Source organism: Pygoscelis adeliae, unplaced genomic scaffold, assembly GCF_000699105.1.
Source record: "Pygoscelis adeliae isolate BGI_AS28 unplaced genomic scaffold, ASM69910v1 Scaffold399, whole genome shotgun sequence".
Lineage (NCBI taxonomy): Eukaryota > Metazoa > Chordata > Aves > Sphenisciformes > Spheniscidae > Pygoscelis > Pygoscelis adeliae.
In genome coordinates, this window is record NW_008825609.1 from 674,172 (window position 1) to 692,270 (window position 18,099).

At 41.6% G+C, this 18,099-nt stretch overlaps 1 protein-coding gene across 1 annotated transcript in view; it reads right to left on the minus strand.

Moving 5' to 3' along the window:
• MYH9 (myosin, heavy chain 9, non-muscle) overlaps positions 1 to 18,099 on the minus strand; it is a 70,059-nt gene that overhangs the window by 4,396 nt on the left and 47,564 nt on the right. The window contains exons 14-34 of the mRNA XM_009332612.1: positions 17,854 to 18,027; positions 17,191 to 17,305; positions 14,618 to 14,811; positions 14,162 to 14,283; positions 13,709 to 13,778; positions 12,600 to 12,760; positions 11,770 to 11,878; positions 10,681 to 10,812; positions 9,824 to 10,030; positions 9,170 to 9,307; positions 8,561 to 8,684; positions 7,546 to 7,717; positions 6,748 to 6,960; positions 6,138 to 6,282; positions 5,420 to 5,626; positions 4,351 to 4,455; positions 2,966 to 3,118; positions 2,355 to 2,603; positions 1,646 to 1,858; positions 720 to 932; positions 203 to 364 (exon numbers count right to left, since the gene is read on the minus strand). Of these exons, the coding sequence (XP_009330887.1) occupies positions 203 to 364; positions 720 to 932; positions 1,646 to 1,858; positions 2,355 to 2,603; positions 2,966 to 3,118; positions 4,351 to 4,455; positions 5,420 to 5,626; positions 6,138 to 6,282; positions 6,748 to 6,960; positions 7,546 to 7,717; positions 8,561 to 8,684; positions 9,170 to 9,307; positions 9,824 to 10,030; positions 10,681 to 10,812; positions 11,770 to 11,878; positions 12,600 to 12,760; positions 13,709 to 13,778; positions 14,162 to 14,283; positions 14,618 to 14,811; positions 17,191 to 17,305; positions 17,854 to 18,027 (3,378 nt within the window). The remainder of the gene's footprint in view (positions 1 to 202; positions 365 to 719; positions 933 to 1,645; positions 1,859 to 2,354; positions 2,604 to 2,965; positions 3,119 to 4,350; positions 4,456 to 5,419; positions 5,627 to 6,137; positions 6,283 to 6,747; positions 6,961 to 7,545; positions 7,718 to 8,560; positions 8,685 to 9,169; positions 9,308 to 9,823; positions 10,031 to 10,680; positions 10,813 to 11,769; positions 11,879 to 12,599; positions 12,761 to 13,708; positions 13,779 to 14,161; positions 14,284 to 14,617; positions 14,812 to 17,190; positions 17,306 to 17,853; positions 18,028 to 18,099) is intronic.

Consider the following 18,099-nt stretch of genomic DNA (forward strand, 5'->3'; position numbering starts at 1 on the left):
CTACAGCTTGCCCAGGGAGTTAAACAGGCAGATCAGGGTTAGAAGAATATCTGAAATGCCAATAAATCTTTCACGGTAAAATGCTACAAGGTTCTGCTGCTCTTGTGACACTGATGCATGGTTCTCATGAGGTGAAATCTTGTATCCCATTTCCCTGGGTAAATGCTCTACACTGACAGCTAAAACAGTTGCAGCGTCTCACCTGCAGTTTGCGGAGCTGCTTGATGGCTTCTTCACGGTTCTTGTTAGCGGTGTCTATATGGCTTTCCAAATCCTTCAGATCCATCTCTAGCTTCTTCCTGGCAGCCACAGCAATGGAGCGCTGTTTTCGTTCATCTTCCAATTCCACCTCCATCTCCCGCACCTGTATGGAGAAATACAGGCATCATCATTTCAGCTCCTTAATTTCCCAGCAGCTAATTTTCACATCCCCCTTTCAAACTGTACATAAGTGCAAGCATGTGACTTGTTTTCATTCTTCCTGGCAGGGGAATGGGGCTAACATTCCTCACTAATAAAGCTACATGGGTTCCTTTGACAGACAAAGGCTGTTTGAACAATCACGCACACAACGGGGAAAGTCTCTCACAGCTTTGCAGCGCTGCCTGGAGAGTTACCATTAACAAGAATCTGTGGATTGGCAGTGACTGTCTAACCATCTTTGGACACAAGTGCCTTTGTGTACAGAACACTTTCAGGATTTACAGAGCAATTCTTACTTGTCTAATCAGCTGTTTCTTCTTCTCTTCATTCTGTTCATCACGACCCTGGAGGTCCCGGTCAAACTGTGCCTTCATGGCCTGTTGGTTCACTTCTAGCCGCAGTTTGGCATCCTCTGTGGCCTGCAGTTCATCCTCCAGCTCTTCCAGCTGTGTCTTCATCTCCTCCACCTGCTGCTCCAGGGCTCGCTTAGCCTTCTCCAGCTCATGGACCTACAGCACAGTACCACACGTGAGGTTTCCTCAAAGAATGCTCTTAGGATAGGTGAAATTGTCTGCAAAAAAGTCTAAGAAGAGCCACTCACGTAAGACATACTACAAGAACACTGCATCTGCCCCTTGTATTAGGGCAGAGATACCCCTCAAAGCCAGCTGCTCGCATACCTGCAAGCTGCCAGTGTGAATCACGATTGCCTATTAGTTCTGGTCATGTATGTGTGGTGGTGGGGAGAAAGAGAAAAGCATTTGTTAGCCCAGTCCTGACCTACTGCAGACTTATCAGAGCTGAACACCTCAGGTTCTGACAGAATTCAAGAAAAACTTTTTAGCCTCCAAATTTTTTCTTTTCCTTCCTGCTTATCGTAACATTTTTTGTCTTGAAATATTGGGGTTACTGTCTTCCATTGCCTGGCTAATCCCTGTATTTCACATATCAGGCTCACATCATACCTTCATCTCTGCCACAACGATACCAGTTAATTTTCAGTTTTCCACTACCTCATTTGGGTCATTTCCAGGCTCTTCCAACCCATCTTTCTCACTTATTAATGTATTACAAACATGACATTCACAAGTTCACGATATGGCCAGTATTCTCTACTACATTCCTCTGTGTTCATCACACTAGCATAAGCTTTTTGTAGTATTAAACTAACAGTATCACCTGTGTGACATTTACTGCCCAGATATTTTAACTTCATACTTACACTTTTCCCAACATCATCCTTTGAGCTCATCAGGTCTTCCATCTCTGCACGGAACTGCTTATTAATTCGTTCCAGCTCAGCTTTCTGCTCTATGGCTTCTTCCAGGGCTCTGGCCAGGGAGAGTGCCTTAGTCTCCTTCTCACGGGCTTCTGCCTCAGCACGGTCCCGTTCTTCTGCGTACTTGGCAGAGATGTTCTTCTCCTCTGCCAATAGCTACAAGAGCACAGTATCACTATTCTGAGAAATTGCTGACAATTTTCTAACAAGGTAAACATGCATCTTTTTGTTAGTGCCTTCTTAATAGTGTTCTACCATGGAGAGAAGGAACCAAGAAAACACAGCTTCAAAGAATGAAGCATGCCATCCCACCTTTCATAACTGTGCTGACCCCAAATGAACAAACTTCTGATTCCCTAGGCCTCCAATCTATTATTTCCAACTTTCTCTCAAAGATGATCTTCAAACAACATATTGAACTTCATCTTGGTCTTGATATAAATGTTATCCCTTTGGGAAAAGGAGCATCACTAAACTTCTTATGCATGGAACAGAATTAATTTACTTCTATGAAAGCTTATTTCTCCCCTCTATATGCTATGCCTTAGTTCAGAAATAAATATGCATTCTCCAAGCAGCATTGCTTAGATATTCTTAAGGCAGACCTGTCAATAGGATGCATCTACTGAATGCCCAGTGACTGAAGTCATACCTGATCAAACTTCTTCTGCTTCTTCTCCAGGTTGGAAACTGTCTGCCGCTGATGATCCAGGTCCACGGTGAGGTCATCCAGCTCTTGCTGCAGACGGGTCTTTGTTTTTTCCAGCTTGTCATATGCAGCTGTCTTCTCTTCATAACGCTGGCTCAAGCCCTCCCAGTCCTTCTGCAGCTTCTTCCTGGCTTCCTCTGCTGACTCAAGGCAGCCCAGACCATCATCCATCTTCTTCTTTGCATCTATTGCCTGAAGGACAGAAAAGATCGCACATGAAGCCACGCCACAGATAACGCTATAGCGTTTACTGGCACCAGAAGTTGAGGAAATAAGTCTGCTCATCTCTGAAGGTACTACTCCCTCCCTCAAATAATACTATATGACTGAATTCCCAAAGGAATTCCTGGATAGAAATCTACAAGCAGTTTGTATGATTATCATCAGAGACTTCTTCATTTTCTCTCTCACCCAAATCAGCAGGATCACCCTTTCCCAGGAAAGATTCTGTTACTGGAAGTCAATTCTGCATTTAGATTTTACTTCCTTCAAGACAGAGTTGCACTTATGCTTTGTCTCAAAAGTCACTGGTTTATGGGATGCAGACTCTGTACCTGTTGCTGAAGAATAGAGATCTGTTTCTCCAGGTTTCTCTTTGTCTCCTCTTCTTCTTCCAGTTGCTCTTTGAAACTGTTCTTCTCATCCTCCATTTGCTTCAGCTTTGTGCTGAGGCTCAGTTTTAGGCGAGTCTCCTCCTGCAGCAGCTCCTATAAAGCAAACACCCCAGTGGAATTCAGCACCGCTCCTTGGCTTTAAAGGCTCACAATCCTCACCCACTCTCTCCAGAACGAGTACTTCTGAAGTTGAGTTTAAGTATGCAACTTATTTCACAGATAAGACAACCAAAGACAGAATTTAAATAATTGTCTTCCAGTGAGTCAGTATAGAAACAAAATATTCAGAAGGGTCCTATTCTGTCGTACACTCTAATGATTGAAGTATACTACTTCACCACACAAGCCATCCACAGCCCTTTCTGGAGTCCTCCGAGTAGCACACAAAGCACTAAAACCTTTCTCAATGATAGTATGACTGTACTCTGCTACATGACTTTCTCATATTCAAGTATCAAAGAAAGTGACAGCAGGCTAAAGTGCTTTAGCATGGTTAAAACCAACGTTGGTCTTAGCAGAATTGTAAGACGCTGGTCATTTACCAACTTAGGGCACCAAGACTTATTGACTTATGCTGCCAGTGCTTAAGCTGAAGGATCTGTAGAGACTAATAAGCCTGGTCTTCAAACTAGTGCCTAATTTTTGTATTGTGCACTATCTTTGAGTCTTTTTTAAAAAGTGTAATAAGTAAACAGAACATCAATAACTCTTCAAGGTTACTTAGTATCTGAGGTTTGGCACACTCTTCCTTTCCCTTCCAACCTTCTGCTTGGTACTCCGTGCTTTACTAAGAGTCATACTCTATTAACTGTAAATGGTTGTTTTATCCCAAAGTATAAGACTAAGCATGATTTTCTTCCTGAAAGAATACCAAATGATTTGAATCTCTCACTTCCCCAACATCCACTGGGAAATACAATTTTCTGCTTAACTTTACAAATTTACCAGAAGTCACACACACACAAAAACCCTGTCAAATTCTTGACTATGAAGATCTCAAACAAGAACCTAACATTCCAGTGCAGTTCTAGCATTAAAGAGCTCTCAAGCAGAAAGGTGATAGAGGACAACTTCTAAATCTAAGACAGGGAAAGTTACATATGTTCCACATACTGAGGAAGCTGAAGGAAGATAAACAGCTTGTTTCTGTAGAAATGCTCTCAATACCATGCAATATAATCCCTTAGCACAAAAAGCCAGACCCAGTCCTTTGAAGTACTGTATATCTGGTATTTAATGGTGTCCAGAGTGATTTCTCACTTGAAGAATTTGTAATGGACACTGGCTGCACCACGCACAGATGCCTCGGCTTCCAAAGCTCTCACCTGTGTATCCTGAAGCTGTGATTCCAGGGCAGAGAAGTCCTTTGCTAATTTGATTGATTTGCTGTCAGACTGGTTCAAAAGACCTGTGACATTGTCCAACTCGACCTGAAGGAGAGATCAGAATATCAGTTATTAAATGCATCAGCAAAAACAAAGCCAGGAACAGGTGAGCAGCTAGGAGACCCAAAAGTGAAGACTGAGGCACTTCTCAGCAGTAAGGCATGTATATTACCTCTCAGGGAAATGAATGCATCATTTCCAAAGTCCCAGGGATGAAATATGAAAAGTCGAAAAGGGATTTTTACTGTTGTAAGAGCCTTCTGGTTTTGGTTGTTTGGGGTTTTTTTCAGGCCTATATGAGATTTTGGACAGCCTGGCAAGAATTTTAAAAGCTTCTATTAAATTAACTCTCTTCTCTTTCATACTACCTGCTTCAGGACTGCATCTAGAGTCTCAAAATTACATTTTCACACTCCAAAAGATAATGCATACACCGGCAATGCTCAACTTTTAATGACAACCCCCCATAAAGGAGAAGGCAGAAGACAATGCTCTGTGTGAATCAACGGGATTTGTTGTTCCCTTGAAGAAACCAGGAGAAAACCCTAAATTTCCACATCGACCTTGAGCCACCCGTCATCACCATCAATCACATTACAAAGCTTCAAGATGCTGTCTTCCAAATTAGTTACACAATCATCAGTCTCTTTGTGCCACTCTAGGTTCACAAGCAGCTGAATGTTTACAGAACTGTACTGTACAAACTGCTGCATGCTGAAGGGGAGCAGACACACTGATACTTTAAGGCTTACAAAACTCAAATGGCAATTGGTTACTTCACCTTCTCAGGGCTGCTCATGATAAGTGACATCAATCCAAAGGTCCTGCCCTGACAATGAGTTAAGGAGTCTGCACAGTCCTTGAGAAGCAAACTATGGATGTGCTTTTTGTAGGAACTTTATCCGTAGGATGAACAAGATTTTTGAACTAAGTTTTGGGGAGGTACCTACAACCTTTTCTCTCTAGCCCTGGGCTGAATCAGGAAGTCAGGAAAACCCATGCCACTCACCTGCAATTTGTTAACCCTCTCAGCCAGTTCGGTCTTCACTCTTTCACCTTCTGTAAATTTCACCTGCAGTTCTTGGAACTGAGCATCTACTTTTTTCCGCTTGTGCTCAGCATCCCCTTTGCCCTGCAGAAGAACCTTCACCTCATTGGACAGTTCAGCCCTCTCACTTTCCAGAGCTTGTTTTGCTTTTTCAAGATTTGCTTTCACCTGAAGAGGAGGGGGAGGGGGAAAAAAAAGCAAAACCCTTGAGACTTTAGATATGGCAGGATCCTTCCACTGAGTACATTTTTTTTTTTTTCTCCAACAAGCAAGCTAATGTTGCATGTTTAGCAGCTAAGCTGTAGACTGCTTACTCAGAAAAAACAAGCAGGAGACAATTTAACAATCAGAGAAGACAACAATACAGGAGATAGTCCTCCACCACCAGATTTCCAAATTAAAAGTTGTACAAGTCAACAAGTGCTAGCAATGAAAAGAATGTCTTTGCTATGCAGTATAACATGCCTGATGGGAAAAAAGAATGAATGCAATTATTTAAAACCACTTCATATATGCTTCATAGTGAAAAATGATCTGCCAAGGGAAGAGCAGCACATGTATCAGAAGCCTGGTATCATGAACACTTCATGTTCTTCTGCAGCTTTAAGACATGGTCATAGAGCAGCTATCATTTCAGGGAGGCTGACTGCTTTGGCCTTGTGTTTTCTGTTCCACATACCCGTTTGGTTTGTTCTAACTGCTCTGCCAGCTCTTCAATAGCTTGTGAATGTTTCTGCCTCATCTCTTGGATTTGAGCCTCATGAGTCTTCGCCTCATCTTCAAGGGTCTTCTTCAAAACCGTTACTTCTTGTTCTCTCTTTGACCTGCAAAATTCACAAATTCCATTTAGATGGAATTGTTCCATTTAGGAGAGAATCACACAGATGTGTATATCCACCAACAGCATCTCTAATGCAGAAAAAAGGCCAAGGTCTGTTTAGCCCTACAAGCTATAAAGACACTTTTCAAAGTTAGACCTTAGCATTGCACCCTTCTTAAGCGCAAACTGGCAGCATTAGTTTCAGCCTAAGAAGTAATAGCCTGAAAATATGAATGTTTCAGGGGTATCACCAACGCTATGCTTAGGGAGCAAACTAACTTTCTTACATCAGGTGAGGTAATGCAGTCTTGACTACAGCTTGCACACTGCCTCCTTCTGTAGTCACTGAGGCTGCTAACCAGCCTACCCTGATAAAGGCAAAGACTTGCTTTGATAAGAGAATGGCAGCATTTATTAAAAAAGTCAAAACCAAAACCAAATAAGTCACACAGCTATGTGTTGGAGTTACCTGAGCTCTTGCTGAGCAGCTGTAGAATCTAGCGTGTCTTCTAGCTCTGTTTTCAATGCTTCCAGCTCTTCTCCCAGATCCCGCTTCTGTTTTTCAGCTTTATTCCTGAATGCTCTCTCTGACTCCAGGTCTTCCTGCAGCTCAGTGATCTGGGATTCGAGTTCCCTGATCTTTTTCAGGGCCATGTTCTTCTGAGCTGCCTCTTCTTCTACCCTGTGTTCAACATAGGGTTCTGGTCAGAGCCAGATTTAAACCATATGTAAATTAAAACCACCCGTCCTACCAAGAATAATCAAGAAAAAGCTGGTATTGGTCAGCTCTACAATATTCCATTCAGACTTTGATCCATATATCATCTACAAATTCTAAGTTCTATTTCCCAATACTTGAGAGAGCACGATTACTTACCTTAAAGAAGGGGACAGAGAGAGACTGACAACAGAAGAAAGCAGAAGAGAAAGCACCATTTTACATTGGAAATTAGACACTTTACTGAATAGATGAATATAACAACTACCAGAGAGACAATGTGTTGCCACCTCTTTTTAACTCCATCTGAAATCCTACTGCTCCAGCAAAATGTGTGCTGTGCACATTACATTCAGGGTCTAGCTCTGTACAGAGAATGTGGCAGTGAGCAGCAGCCAAAGAACTGATGCCAAGGACATGGATCTTAACAGTCCACAGGCTGAAATACAACAGCCACAGATTCCATTTAGTCCCTATTCCAAAGTGACACAAAGACAAGAAATACTTCCCAACCTGGTGGTCCCTGAACCCCGCAGGTCATGTTCTCACCTAGCTAAGGCTGCCTGCAGCTCCTCTTCCTTCTTGGCCAGCTGCATTTTGAGTTCTGCAATCTGAGCCTGCAGCTCAGCAATCTGGTCATGCAGATCACTGGAGTCCCCTTCAAGCTTTCGACGAGTCTTTTCCAATTCTTGCCTCTGCTTTTCTTCACGTCGCAGACGTTCTGATGGAGATGGGGACACATTAACTTACATGGACGACACATACTCAAAGAACATTGTACGAGCAGAGAAAATAAAGCTATTAAAGCAATAGTTTCTTTCCTAATAATGCAACTGTCCAAACTGTAGCTGGAGTGCATTATTCTGTCAGGACCTATACATGCAACTGCCCCCCTATTTTGCCCTCAGAACATATCTGGGCAATTTCCCTTCCCCTCATCTTACAGCCGAACCTCCTTCTCCCCTTTCACTGTAATAAACAATGCCAGCACAATGCCAGTCTCTCCCAACACCCACACCACACAGCCATAAGCACTCATTAAGTGATGCTGAGCACAAGGTCTGCCCTCCCTTTACTGAAACTAAATAGGCTGGCTCCTGCTGTGTTAACCTGGGCAGTTTCCAGATGAAGTGCCTCTAGCTTGAACTCTGAAGAACTTGTGCAAACAGGATATCAAAAACAGCACTAACCCTGACAGATTGATGCTGCTGGAAGTAGAAAAGTGGAGACACTTCCACAGCAGGAGAAGAAAGAGAACCAGCCCCTCTTCTCCATTGGCCTGCTGCTTTGGAGAGGATTTTTATTTAGATCAAGAGCTCAGCTGACAAAGCACATAACCTTCAGCCAGCCACTGAACAGCTCTATCAAATCGATCAATAGCATACACACTACAGACTAATTTTTAACCCCTCAGAAACTGGAGAGGACTAGAACTCTAGAAATGAAACTGAAGTTCAACAAATTTTAACAAGAAACCACCTAAAACTAAACAGGCAAGTCCTTTGCAGGATCTGCCTTTTAAAAAAAACAAACCACCCAAACAAAAAAAAAAACCCAAAACCACCTTCAAGGTCTGTGATCATGGCCTCATGCTTATTCTTGAGTTTGGCTAAACTCTTAGATTTCTCCTCTTCTTCTGTCAGGTTCGTTGTAAATTCAGACATTCTGTCTTCCAACAGTTTCTTTTCCTGCAGAATTGAGAAGGCAGTGTCAGAGCAGTTGCTAGAATTACAGATTTTTCCAGAGTTGACAGTGCTTAAAGATGTCAATGTCATGAGTGCCTACTCCTGCTACAAGGAAACTTGGAAATCCTTTCAGGATTACAGATAGTATTCGAATAAATGGTTATGTAAAGATTTGTATTTGATCACTTTCAGCTTTGAAAGGGCTAAGTCTGTTTATGAAATAACTTGATACTGTTTGGCATAACAATGTATCAGAAAACATTTGCTCGTGGATCGTTATTTAGTCAAGGCTATTTAAACGTCATACTATACTGACTTGTGAATACAGGCAGGCAGCTAATTTCAAAAATTCAGGTCAGAGTTGTCAAAGACAACTGAATTCATTCATTAGTTTTCCCATAACATGGGAAAGGTCAGCCTTTAGTGGGTGGCTCCAGGAGAAACACCCATGCATCTTTAGCCTGCATAAGAAGCTGCAGGAGTCTTACCTTAGCCAATTTGAGATTATGATCTTCCAGAACTATCACATCTTCTTCCAGTTTCTTCAATTTGGCCTCTGTGGTCACTTTTTCTAGCTGCAGCTTCTGCCTTGCGCTTTCCTCTTCTTCAAGCTGCTCCTCTAGTTCCTTCACAACACCCACAGAAGAGCAAGGCATTTGTCAGTGCTGCTCACTAACCAATGTAACAGCACAGTAGCAATACTAGAACTTGGAAGGTTTCTTTACCCTTCCCTTCAAGGTATTATTAGTACTTTCCAGAAGTGACATCTCTGTCATGACTTAATGCAATATACTGCGTTCTAACAAACAAGTTTTCTAGCAGAATAAACGATGCTATTTTGCAAAGAAGAATGCTACCATTCCTAAAACACCTGGCTTAAGCAAAGACTTGTGTAATTATTTGACAAGTGGCCATCATCTTCATCTTCAAGAATGGAACAGCGCATTCCAGATGACTGACTAAATGCCTCAGGCTCAGCACCAGAATCGCTGTGTTCTATTGCTATTTCCACAGATAGAACAAAAAAAAAAAAATAGTAGAAAAATCTCTTTCTCCCATTGTCTCAGCTTGGAGGGAAAAAGAACCACTTTAACATTTACTATCCTCTTTACTGACAAGAGGCAGCATTCCTAAGGCATTACCTGGATGTTCTGCTGCATTTTCTTCTTTTCAGCCTGCAGATGTTGACACCGTTCTTCCTCTTCCTCCACCCTTGCTTCCAGGTCATGACATATCTCCTCCAGTTCTTGTTTCTTGGCTGTCAGGCGGGCTCTTATCTCCTCAGCTTCAGCACAGAGTTCAGTTTCTGCTTGCAACTGTTCCTGCAGCTGCATCTTCTCTGCCATTAGCTACATTGGATACAAAGCCAGAAATAAGACAAGTTCCAATTTACCAAAGCACTTAGCAATCTGTGTTAAGTGAGGTTATGTGCTCCTGTGTTCCACAGTTACAGTCTTAATCATTGCAGCAGTCTCCTGCTGCTAACCAAAAGCTAAATATCAAAACATAGTTTTTAAGTGTTTGTTCTCCTTCACAAACCATGCGCTGCAACAACATATTATGCTAGCCTTAACAAAATTCTCAAGACCATATCCATTTGAAATAAGGAGATTGTCTAGTTTTCCCCTGCAAAAGTAACACAAGTAATTATCAGCCCTACAGAAGAACGATCTGCTGCCACCTTCTATGTTCCAAACAAAAAGGATTCCATTAATGACGAGGTTGAATTCAACCAGCTTGCTATGACACTCAGCCAAAGGAGACTTTTCTTCACGTAATGGCTATAGAAGGGCAACAGGTAGTCACCGTACAAAATGACCTGCTAGAGAAACTGAGCTGGGAAGAAGGGCAAAGGAAATTGAACAAGGTGGCAGCCCAGCCACATATTTCAACAGGTTGGAATACTGCAGCTTATCCACCAGACCAATAAAGCAAAGGAGGAGCTCTCAAGCAGTTGGCCAGGTAGAATGACTTTTACACATGAGATTTGGAAACTCACCTGGGCCTGGAAGGTCTCCATCTCACTCAGTCTGTTTTCTGCAGCTAGCTGCTTCTCCTTGACCTTTATTAGTTCTTCTTCCTTGGCCATCATTTCCTCTTCCTGTCTGCTTACTTGCAGAAGGGGCTTCACCTGAAAGGGAAACCAAGGGAATGAGACGTGTATAACAAACAAGGAAAACATGAAGAAATGCTCTTGTACTTGATAAGCATTGAATAAAACAACATTTTAGATAAGTGTCATATTTGAAGGACTGACCAATTGCTTAGTTGTGAACACTGGGAGGATCAGAGGACTAGATATCATCTATTCTGCCAATAACACACTTTCTGCCTGCCCAACTTCTCCTCCAGAATGGGATGCATCAGGAAAGGGTTGGGTAAATTCCAGACCCTCAAGGGCTAAGTAGTAATAGCAGGAGAATAAAAAAATTGCCATACAATGGGGAAATTCACGGGTAGGTCAATGTAAACAAAAAACAACACCCATCTCTGTGCTCCCCCATCAAAAACCCTTAGAAGTCATTTCATAGGAAAGAGAAGAAAATTTTAAACTCTGCTTTCATTTAGCTGCAAAGTCTCATGGCTAAGAAGCAAGAAATCCCATACATTTAGAAAAGGGACCATTTCTTCATGTGTTCATTGTCTTTATAAAGGTAAAATATCTACAAGTCTAACAACAAGATCAGACCTCAGTGCTTTTCCTTTGCTCTTACAGCCCCAGAGAAAGAGATGGCAAGCCATCCCCGTATTAACTATTTTTTTCTAGCTAAATTGACTAGCCATGTAGTAAGTGACTCTTTGAAGCGCCATACCACCAAAGCAAGCGTTCTTCTTACTATTCTTAGGCATAAAGCATTAAAAGATGACTTCTGCTTTTCCACAACATTACTTGGATATAGCGTTGCACTTGGTTTATGCAGGTATATTGCATAGCTATAAAATATGCTATGATATTCTCTGCCTAAATGAATCAAGGTGTAGTTGCAAGCCAGCCCAATTGTAGGGGAAGTGGTTTTTGTGCCCTGGTTCAACCTGAGAAGCTGAAATTGCAACCAAATTGTCAAAACTGCAAAGAGAAAAACATTACCTTGGTGAACAACCTCCACCATTGCCAGTTCCGCAGTTTCAAATAGGCAGCACAGTTCCTCTGAAGCACTTTCATGGCTGTCAATTGCTGCTGGCGCTTGGCAAAGGCTCTGCAAGGTAAGTGGAGGTCAGACAAAGGAACCCACAGTGGCACACAATTCTCTCCACCAAGCCCTTTCTTAGATACCTCTACATTTTTACTTTAGAAGGTTCCCTCCTAAAAAAACAGCAACATTTCCTCTATCTTTTCAAGTTTTTTTTTTTTGTGCTCGGGTAAGAATGGTTATCCTTTCCTTTATTCAATTTCCTATTTAATAAAGTTTTTCCCTAATGTCTTCTAATCTGAAAAGCCTCACTATTTTCACTTCAAAAAAGGGAGATCTGAAACAAAGGTGTGTTTTCCTGCCAATCTGACAGATATTACTTTTGTTTTTAGAACTGTACCATTTGCAGTCCTACCTAATAGCTCAAGAGAAATCCTACACCTCCTGGATCAGTACTGTACTAAGACCTTTTCATTTTCACATTTGCAGTTTTCAGCTCTTCTGTCAAAAACTTTGCCTGCTGTATAGTATTCCTATAGAAAGGAATAGACTTTACTGCTGTAGCAGTATGTGAGATAGCAGCACACTGAGTTTCTTGCAGGTGCCAGAAGTCCAGCATTACAGAGATCAGAAAACCCTAAAACAACCATCAACTGTTATATACAACAAATAAATCATGGCCTTTCTGACAAAAAATAATTTCTAGTCTGCTTTTTTTGAAGAGAAACTTCTACCTGAATGGGAGAAATACTCATTTATAATGTACTTCACAAAATATGGTTCTTACTTTCTGGCCAGGTAGCCTCTGCAGCATGCTTGAAAGCCAATAATGACATCTGTGATCTTCAGGTCTCTCTCTTCTTCAAGATGAGCAAGGACTCCAGCTCTGAAAAACACTTTACTCTGTCCAATTCGATAAAGGTTGGAATCCAGCTCCAGTGCTTTGATCTAAAATGAGAGAGAGAAGAATTCATCTCCTGCAAAGACTGCTTCATGTGAAACATCACAAAACATATTTGTGTCTCATGGCTGTAAGATAGCCCTTCCCTACAATGAGCCACTCAGGCCAAACTTGCTAGCTCCCAATAAAGTCCTGTCCCAATTAGAGGAGTTGGAGCTCAGCCAAGCACAGCATGAAATGGACGTAACCACAGACAGAAAGTATGATGGAAAGCATTGTTTAATACAAGACCACATCAAGTACCCAGAACTACAAGGATGCTGTGAGGAACATGTGCCTAGTCCCAAGAGCCCTCTTCCTTTCGTAAAGGAAACACGTCTGTTGATCCTTCCTATTTATTTTTTCCCAGTCCTAATCTTTGTCAGAAAAAGGCACCCCAACCAACTTTCCTGTCCTTTAAAGGATTTGCTGTCAACACTTATACTAGTTAAGAGGAATAAGGTGTACTCCTTTAAGACAGAAAAAAGGGAATCCCTTACAGCCAAATTCAATTCAGTCTCCCCTAGTCTTCAAGCTACAGAGCCAAAGCTTTCCCTTTGAAGCAGGCAATTCTGCAGAAATTAATTGGAGCCTTCACTGAAAGCATTTGTCACCAGCAGGCCATTACAAAAAGTTTGCTGAAGCTCATACTTCAAGATAACATTAATGCTTCTAAGCATTTTGATTCCATGAATACTGCTAGCATCTCAAAGTGTACGCATCTGTGGAAACAGAAAGATCCTCTTAGCCTAGGATTATTGAACTTCATGCTAGTCAAAAGCCTCCATCTGCGAAGCCAAGAGACAGCTTTTTGCATCCTCGTTTTCTCAGACAAAACATTTGACTTTGGAATTTTGGTCTGTGAGTACAAAATATATTTAACACGCGCAACTCCGATTTCCACACCACACCCATAAAGTTTATTCTATTCAAGTAGAGTTTCTGGGATGTCTTACCATCAGCACACAAGCCTGCTTTCCATCCATAAATCCTTTGGGAATTGCATTTGGAGTTAAGATTTCATATCTGAAAAGGAGAAGGCATTAGACTAGTTACACAAGTATATTTGAAAACAACAACAAAAAAATCAGTAATGCATTCCTATGGCATTATGAGTTTCACAGCTTACAGTCTTGTTAGAAGAAAAAAAGTTGCATCTCTAGACAACAGAGTATGAAGCAGCTGTCTTAGATGGGGTCCTCTACGCCTCACCCTAACTACACACTTACTAGAGAAGTCAAAGATGCTTTTGGGAGGCTTTGTGCCAGGGAATACCAAGGGACAGATATTCTGTGTTGCTGCCTTTGAAAACAGTGGCAATCTAGTTGCAATAAAATACTTCAATTTTTGCACTTATGTCTTAACTTTGCCAGGGTAAAGACTGCTTCAGATTCTTTTCTAGGCCTTACCTTTGTCTGAATTCCTGGAATACAACTCTGTTGGGGAAACCTTGACGGCAAATACGGATTCCCTCCAGCACTCCATTACAGCGAAGCTGGTCGAGGACCAAGTGGGGATCTAGTTTTCCAGCCTAGTGAGGAAAAAGCATATTTTATAAATAGCACAAAGCTTTTACAAAAGGGGATTACCCCCTTGCCTCCCCCTCTTTTTTGTAAAGCAGCCAGTTCTCCCTTTTCCAGTTAGAAGCAATTTAAAGCTTTTATGCCACCTTAAGAACTGCAAGTATCAGTCTCCAAAATTGTGGTAAGTATACAGTTATTTAGGATGACCTTAAAAAGATATCCTGAGAAAACAGGACATCTTTAAGATCTCTTGCAAAACCTGACAAAAGACAGTAACCCAGCCACATGCCCCTGGAAGCCCACATAAGAGTGCATGGGCTGTACTGTTATAACTGTCTTTACCTTTTTCTCATGGTTGGGGATAATACAACGGACGAAGTTGGGGTTGGTGTTCCTCAAGGTAGCCATCAGCTTAGCCAGCTGTTCTTTATAGAGCTGTCCCACTGTTCGGAACATACCCTTCCTGGTTTTAAAGGCCCCTGGCAATGCTGTATCTGACATACCAGCTACCTGATCCAGCCCAACAATACGGTCAACTAGAGAGAGCACAAGAAAGTCTGCCACAAACAAAGGAAGCATTGGAATATAGAAAGAACATCTGGGTAGAACAGGATAAATGAGAGGAGCTGCAGGATCCTTTTTGCTTCATCTCTACACAGATGTCGACTCCTGTACAGAATTTGTGCAGGGATAGGAGCAGGAAGGAAAAAAAGCAACAGCTCACTACAGGAAGTTTGAGTGATAGAGTCAAACTTACTCCCAAACATATTCTACTGATGGTCTGGATGGCAGTTCTAGAAGAGCAATCTAGAAATGAGTTTCAGATGCTTCTACTTGCCTAGGTTACAATGAAAAACAATGAACCAAGAGTTCTAGCTGCTAGCCCAGCAGAGTCAACTATTAGTTAACTCTGACCCAGAAGGGGCCACAGTTAGAGAAAAAGCCCAGCTTCACTCTTGCATTACAGGCAGAACTGCCATGACTGGCGATCAGAAAAGCCGTATCTACTTGTAAACTGAGCAAACATGGTAAAAGGTATGATAGAAACCAAACCTCAAGATACCACTGTTTGAGTTGTTTTTGGAGTACAAGTATTCTATGACAGAGACACGAACAATACCACTAGGAGAAAGTCAGAACTCCCTGCCCCAACAGTTTCTCCACTATGCCACAGTAACATCCAAGCACTGATGAAGCTATCACCTTGATGGGTGGACTCCACAGATTTTTATTTTTTTTTTCTTTCCCCCAACAGAAGCCAGCTAGATCTGAGAGTAGCAGAGGCAAGAAGAAACTAAAGCATTACTTTTTCCCATTGCTATTCTACATGGAAATAAAAATTCACCCAACAAAACCAATTGTTTCACAGTAAATTTCCACACACCCAGCGCATTTTTATTAAGGGCTTCAAGCTGCTACTTCACTTTATCTTTAGTGGTTGGCTGATGCCTACACTCAGGCTCCCAGTCTTCACTTCAGAAAATACATCAACTTCTGCTCAACTGGCTTCTGATTAACAAAAAACTGTTAAGAGAAACCCCTACAAAAGAAGAAAGAAGAAAGGATAGTCCGATTTACAGTTAATATTAGTTTAGAACTGCTCACTTCTAGAGCAGCTGTTAGAATAGGGTCAAGGTTGTCTTATCAGAAAGAAAAGAAGGTTATATTACTAGATGGCATCACAGGGAAATCCACAGAAGAGTGTCCCAGATTGTGGCTGGAACAATCCTCTTAATCTTGAGCCCTGCAATCTACATCAAGACAGTAAAAAGGACAGTCACTTGCAACAGAAGATCCAGCTAAGAACAATAAATGAGAACTGATCAGCTGTGGTTCAGTTGACATTTCAAGTCCAAAAGGAGCCTCACACAGAAAAGGCCCTGTTAGGCACAAGTTGCTGACAGCCATTTTTCATGCAGTACAAGTTCCTTTGCCAAACTAACTTTCATTTAAACGATTGGCAGCTGAAGTCAAATCCCAATACTAGAATCAATGTTAAACTGGATTTCAGTTTAAATGCAGTCTCAGAAATCTTCCTTCCAAATCTTGCAAGAAATACAGCCCTGCTAGCTCTACATTCAAACAGTTGACAGGGATTTGCTTTTAGCTGTTCCTATGCAAGTCTTGCAAGAGCAACCTTTAGCACCTGAATATGTCCATATTTTTCTTGTATCCACTTGCAAGGTGAGAGTTTTGCTTTTGTTTTAAAGTCCGTGAGGAGCTACTAGCACAAAGCAGAGGAAATGAACAAGACAGACAAGCAGGTATGACAAAGGGACAAAGAGAAGTTAACGGAAGCATTTCTTGCATGGCTCTAGGATGCATTACACACATGACACGACAGCTGGGTTTCTCAGTCACCTGGTTCTAGATGAAGAATAGGAAAGTGTTGATAGAAATAGGCTCTCTGAACGTTCTGCATCTCTGCAACAGACAGAGACGTCAAAGAAAACCCACCACAGAAAGTGACAGCAACAGTAAGACTCCAAAGCAGATAAACCCAGAGAAGATAGAGTAAAATACTGAACAACACTGCAGCAAGAACACACTAGTTGCAGGACTAAAAATGTAGATTCGACCTCAGATCTTGTATTTGAGCGTTGCAGCTATGCAAGCTGCTGGGACATAATGGTGCATTCATATTTTATCCTGGCATTCTCGGTTTCGAGAAATAATTGCTATATATGCAGCAAGCTTAACGTAAGTTGATGCAAGTGAACCTTTCTCTTGAGTTACAGTGAATTTTTAATGCAATACCACAATCTAAGCAAAGGATGTTCCAGAAAATGCTCATCTTGGTCGCTTAGTCTTCAGGGAAAAAAAAGCAACACAGCTCATCCCAGACTTCTGATGATCAAACAAACTCTTCCACATAAAACAAGAGAAAACAAATGAGATTAACTTTAATTACATACCATCTTTCCACAGCTCAGACACAAACTTATCCGATGACTGGTGGAGAAGAGTAGCAATGTTATCATTCAGCGGATCCATGTTCTTCATCAGCCATTCATCTGCTTTATAATCCACCTGGAGAAGATAAACATGTCAAGAAACTTGGGGGGATTTTCTGCAGCACAAGATGTAACAAGATCCTGCAAAGTCTATAAAAGTAGCACTGAGGTTTGCACAATCAATAACAGATTACCTAGTCATGCTTGCTTAGATGGCAAATCCAAGAATACCTACAAATTTCAAACCCTAGGAAACAGCTGCATGGATTTGCAATGCTAGTTTGCACCACCCAGAGTGTGACACAAAAAACAACTGTATCATCATTTTTGGTGATGAAGTCTTGATGCAAGATTTCTGAAAAGTACCTCCAATCTCACTAAGTCACAGAGAACAAATTTAAATTGGTGTCAGTTTGACATGTCTTCAACTATACATATATAACTTGCAGGCAAAACCCCATAAGCCCTGTGAGGTCCACAGCAATGGAACAACTTTGTGAAGTCTTCCACTGGTTTCCCATAGGCAGACATTTTGTAAAGCAGCCATTTCTAAGAAGCAGTGGTTATGCATTAGAAAATACAGCAGACATTCCAATGTTCACATTTTAGCTACTAATTCTTTACCTTGCCAGCATAATGTATGATACAGAAATCAGCTTTGTCTTTCAGCTGTTTTGGCTTCTGAAATTTGGGGTGGGTGCCTTGTTCTTGTACAACTTTTTCCACAAAGCTTTTGTCTGTTGCTTTTGGGAACCAGCACTCTTCATCCAGCAGGGCCAGTATACCAGGAGGCCCAGCCTTAAAGAAGGAAAACATCAAAGCATCATTAAATACATGACTACACCAATAATTAACACCTTTAGATGGCGG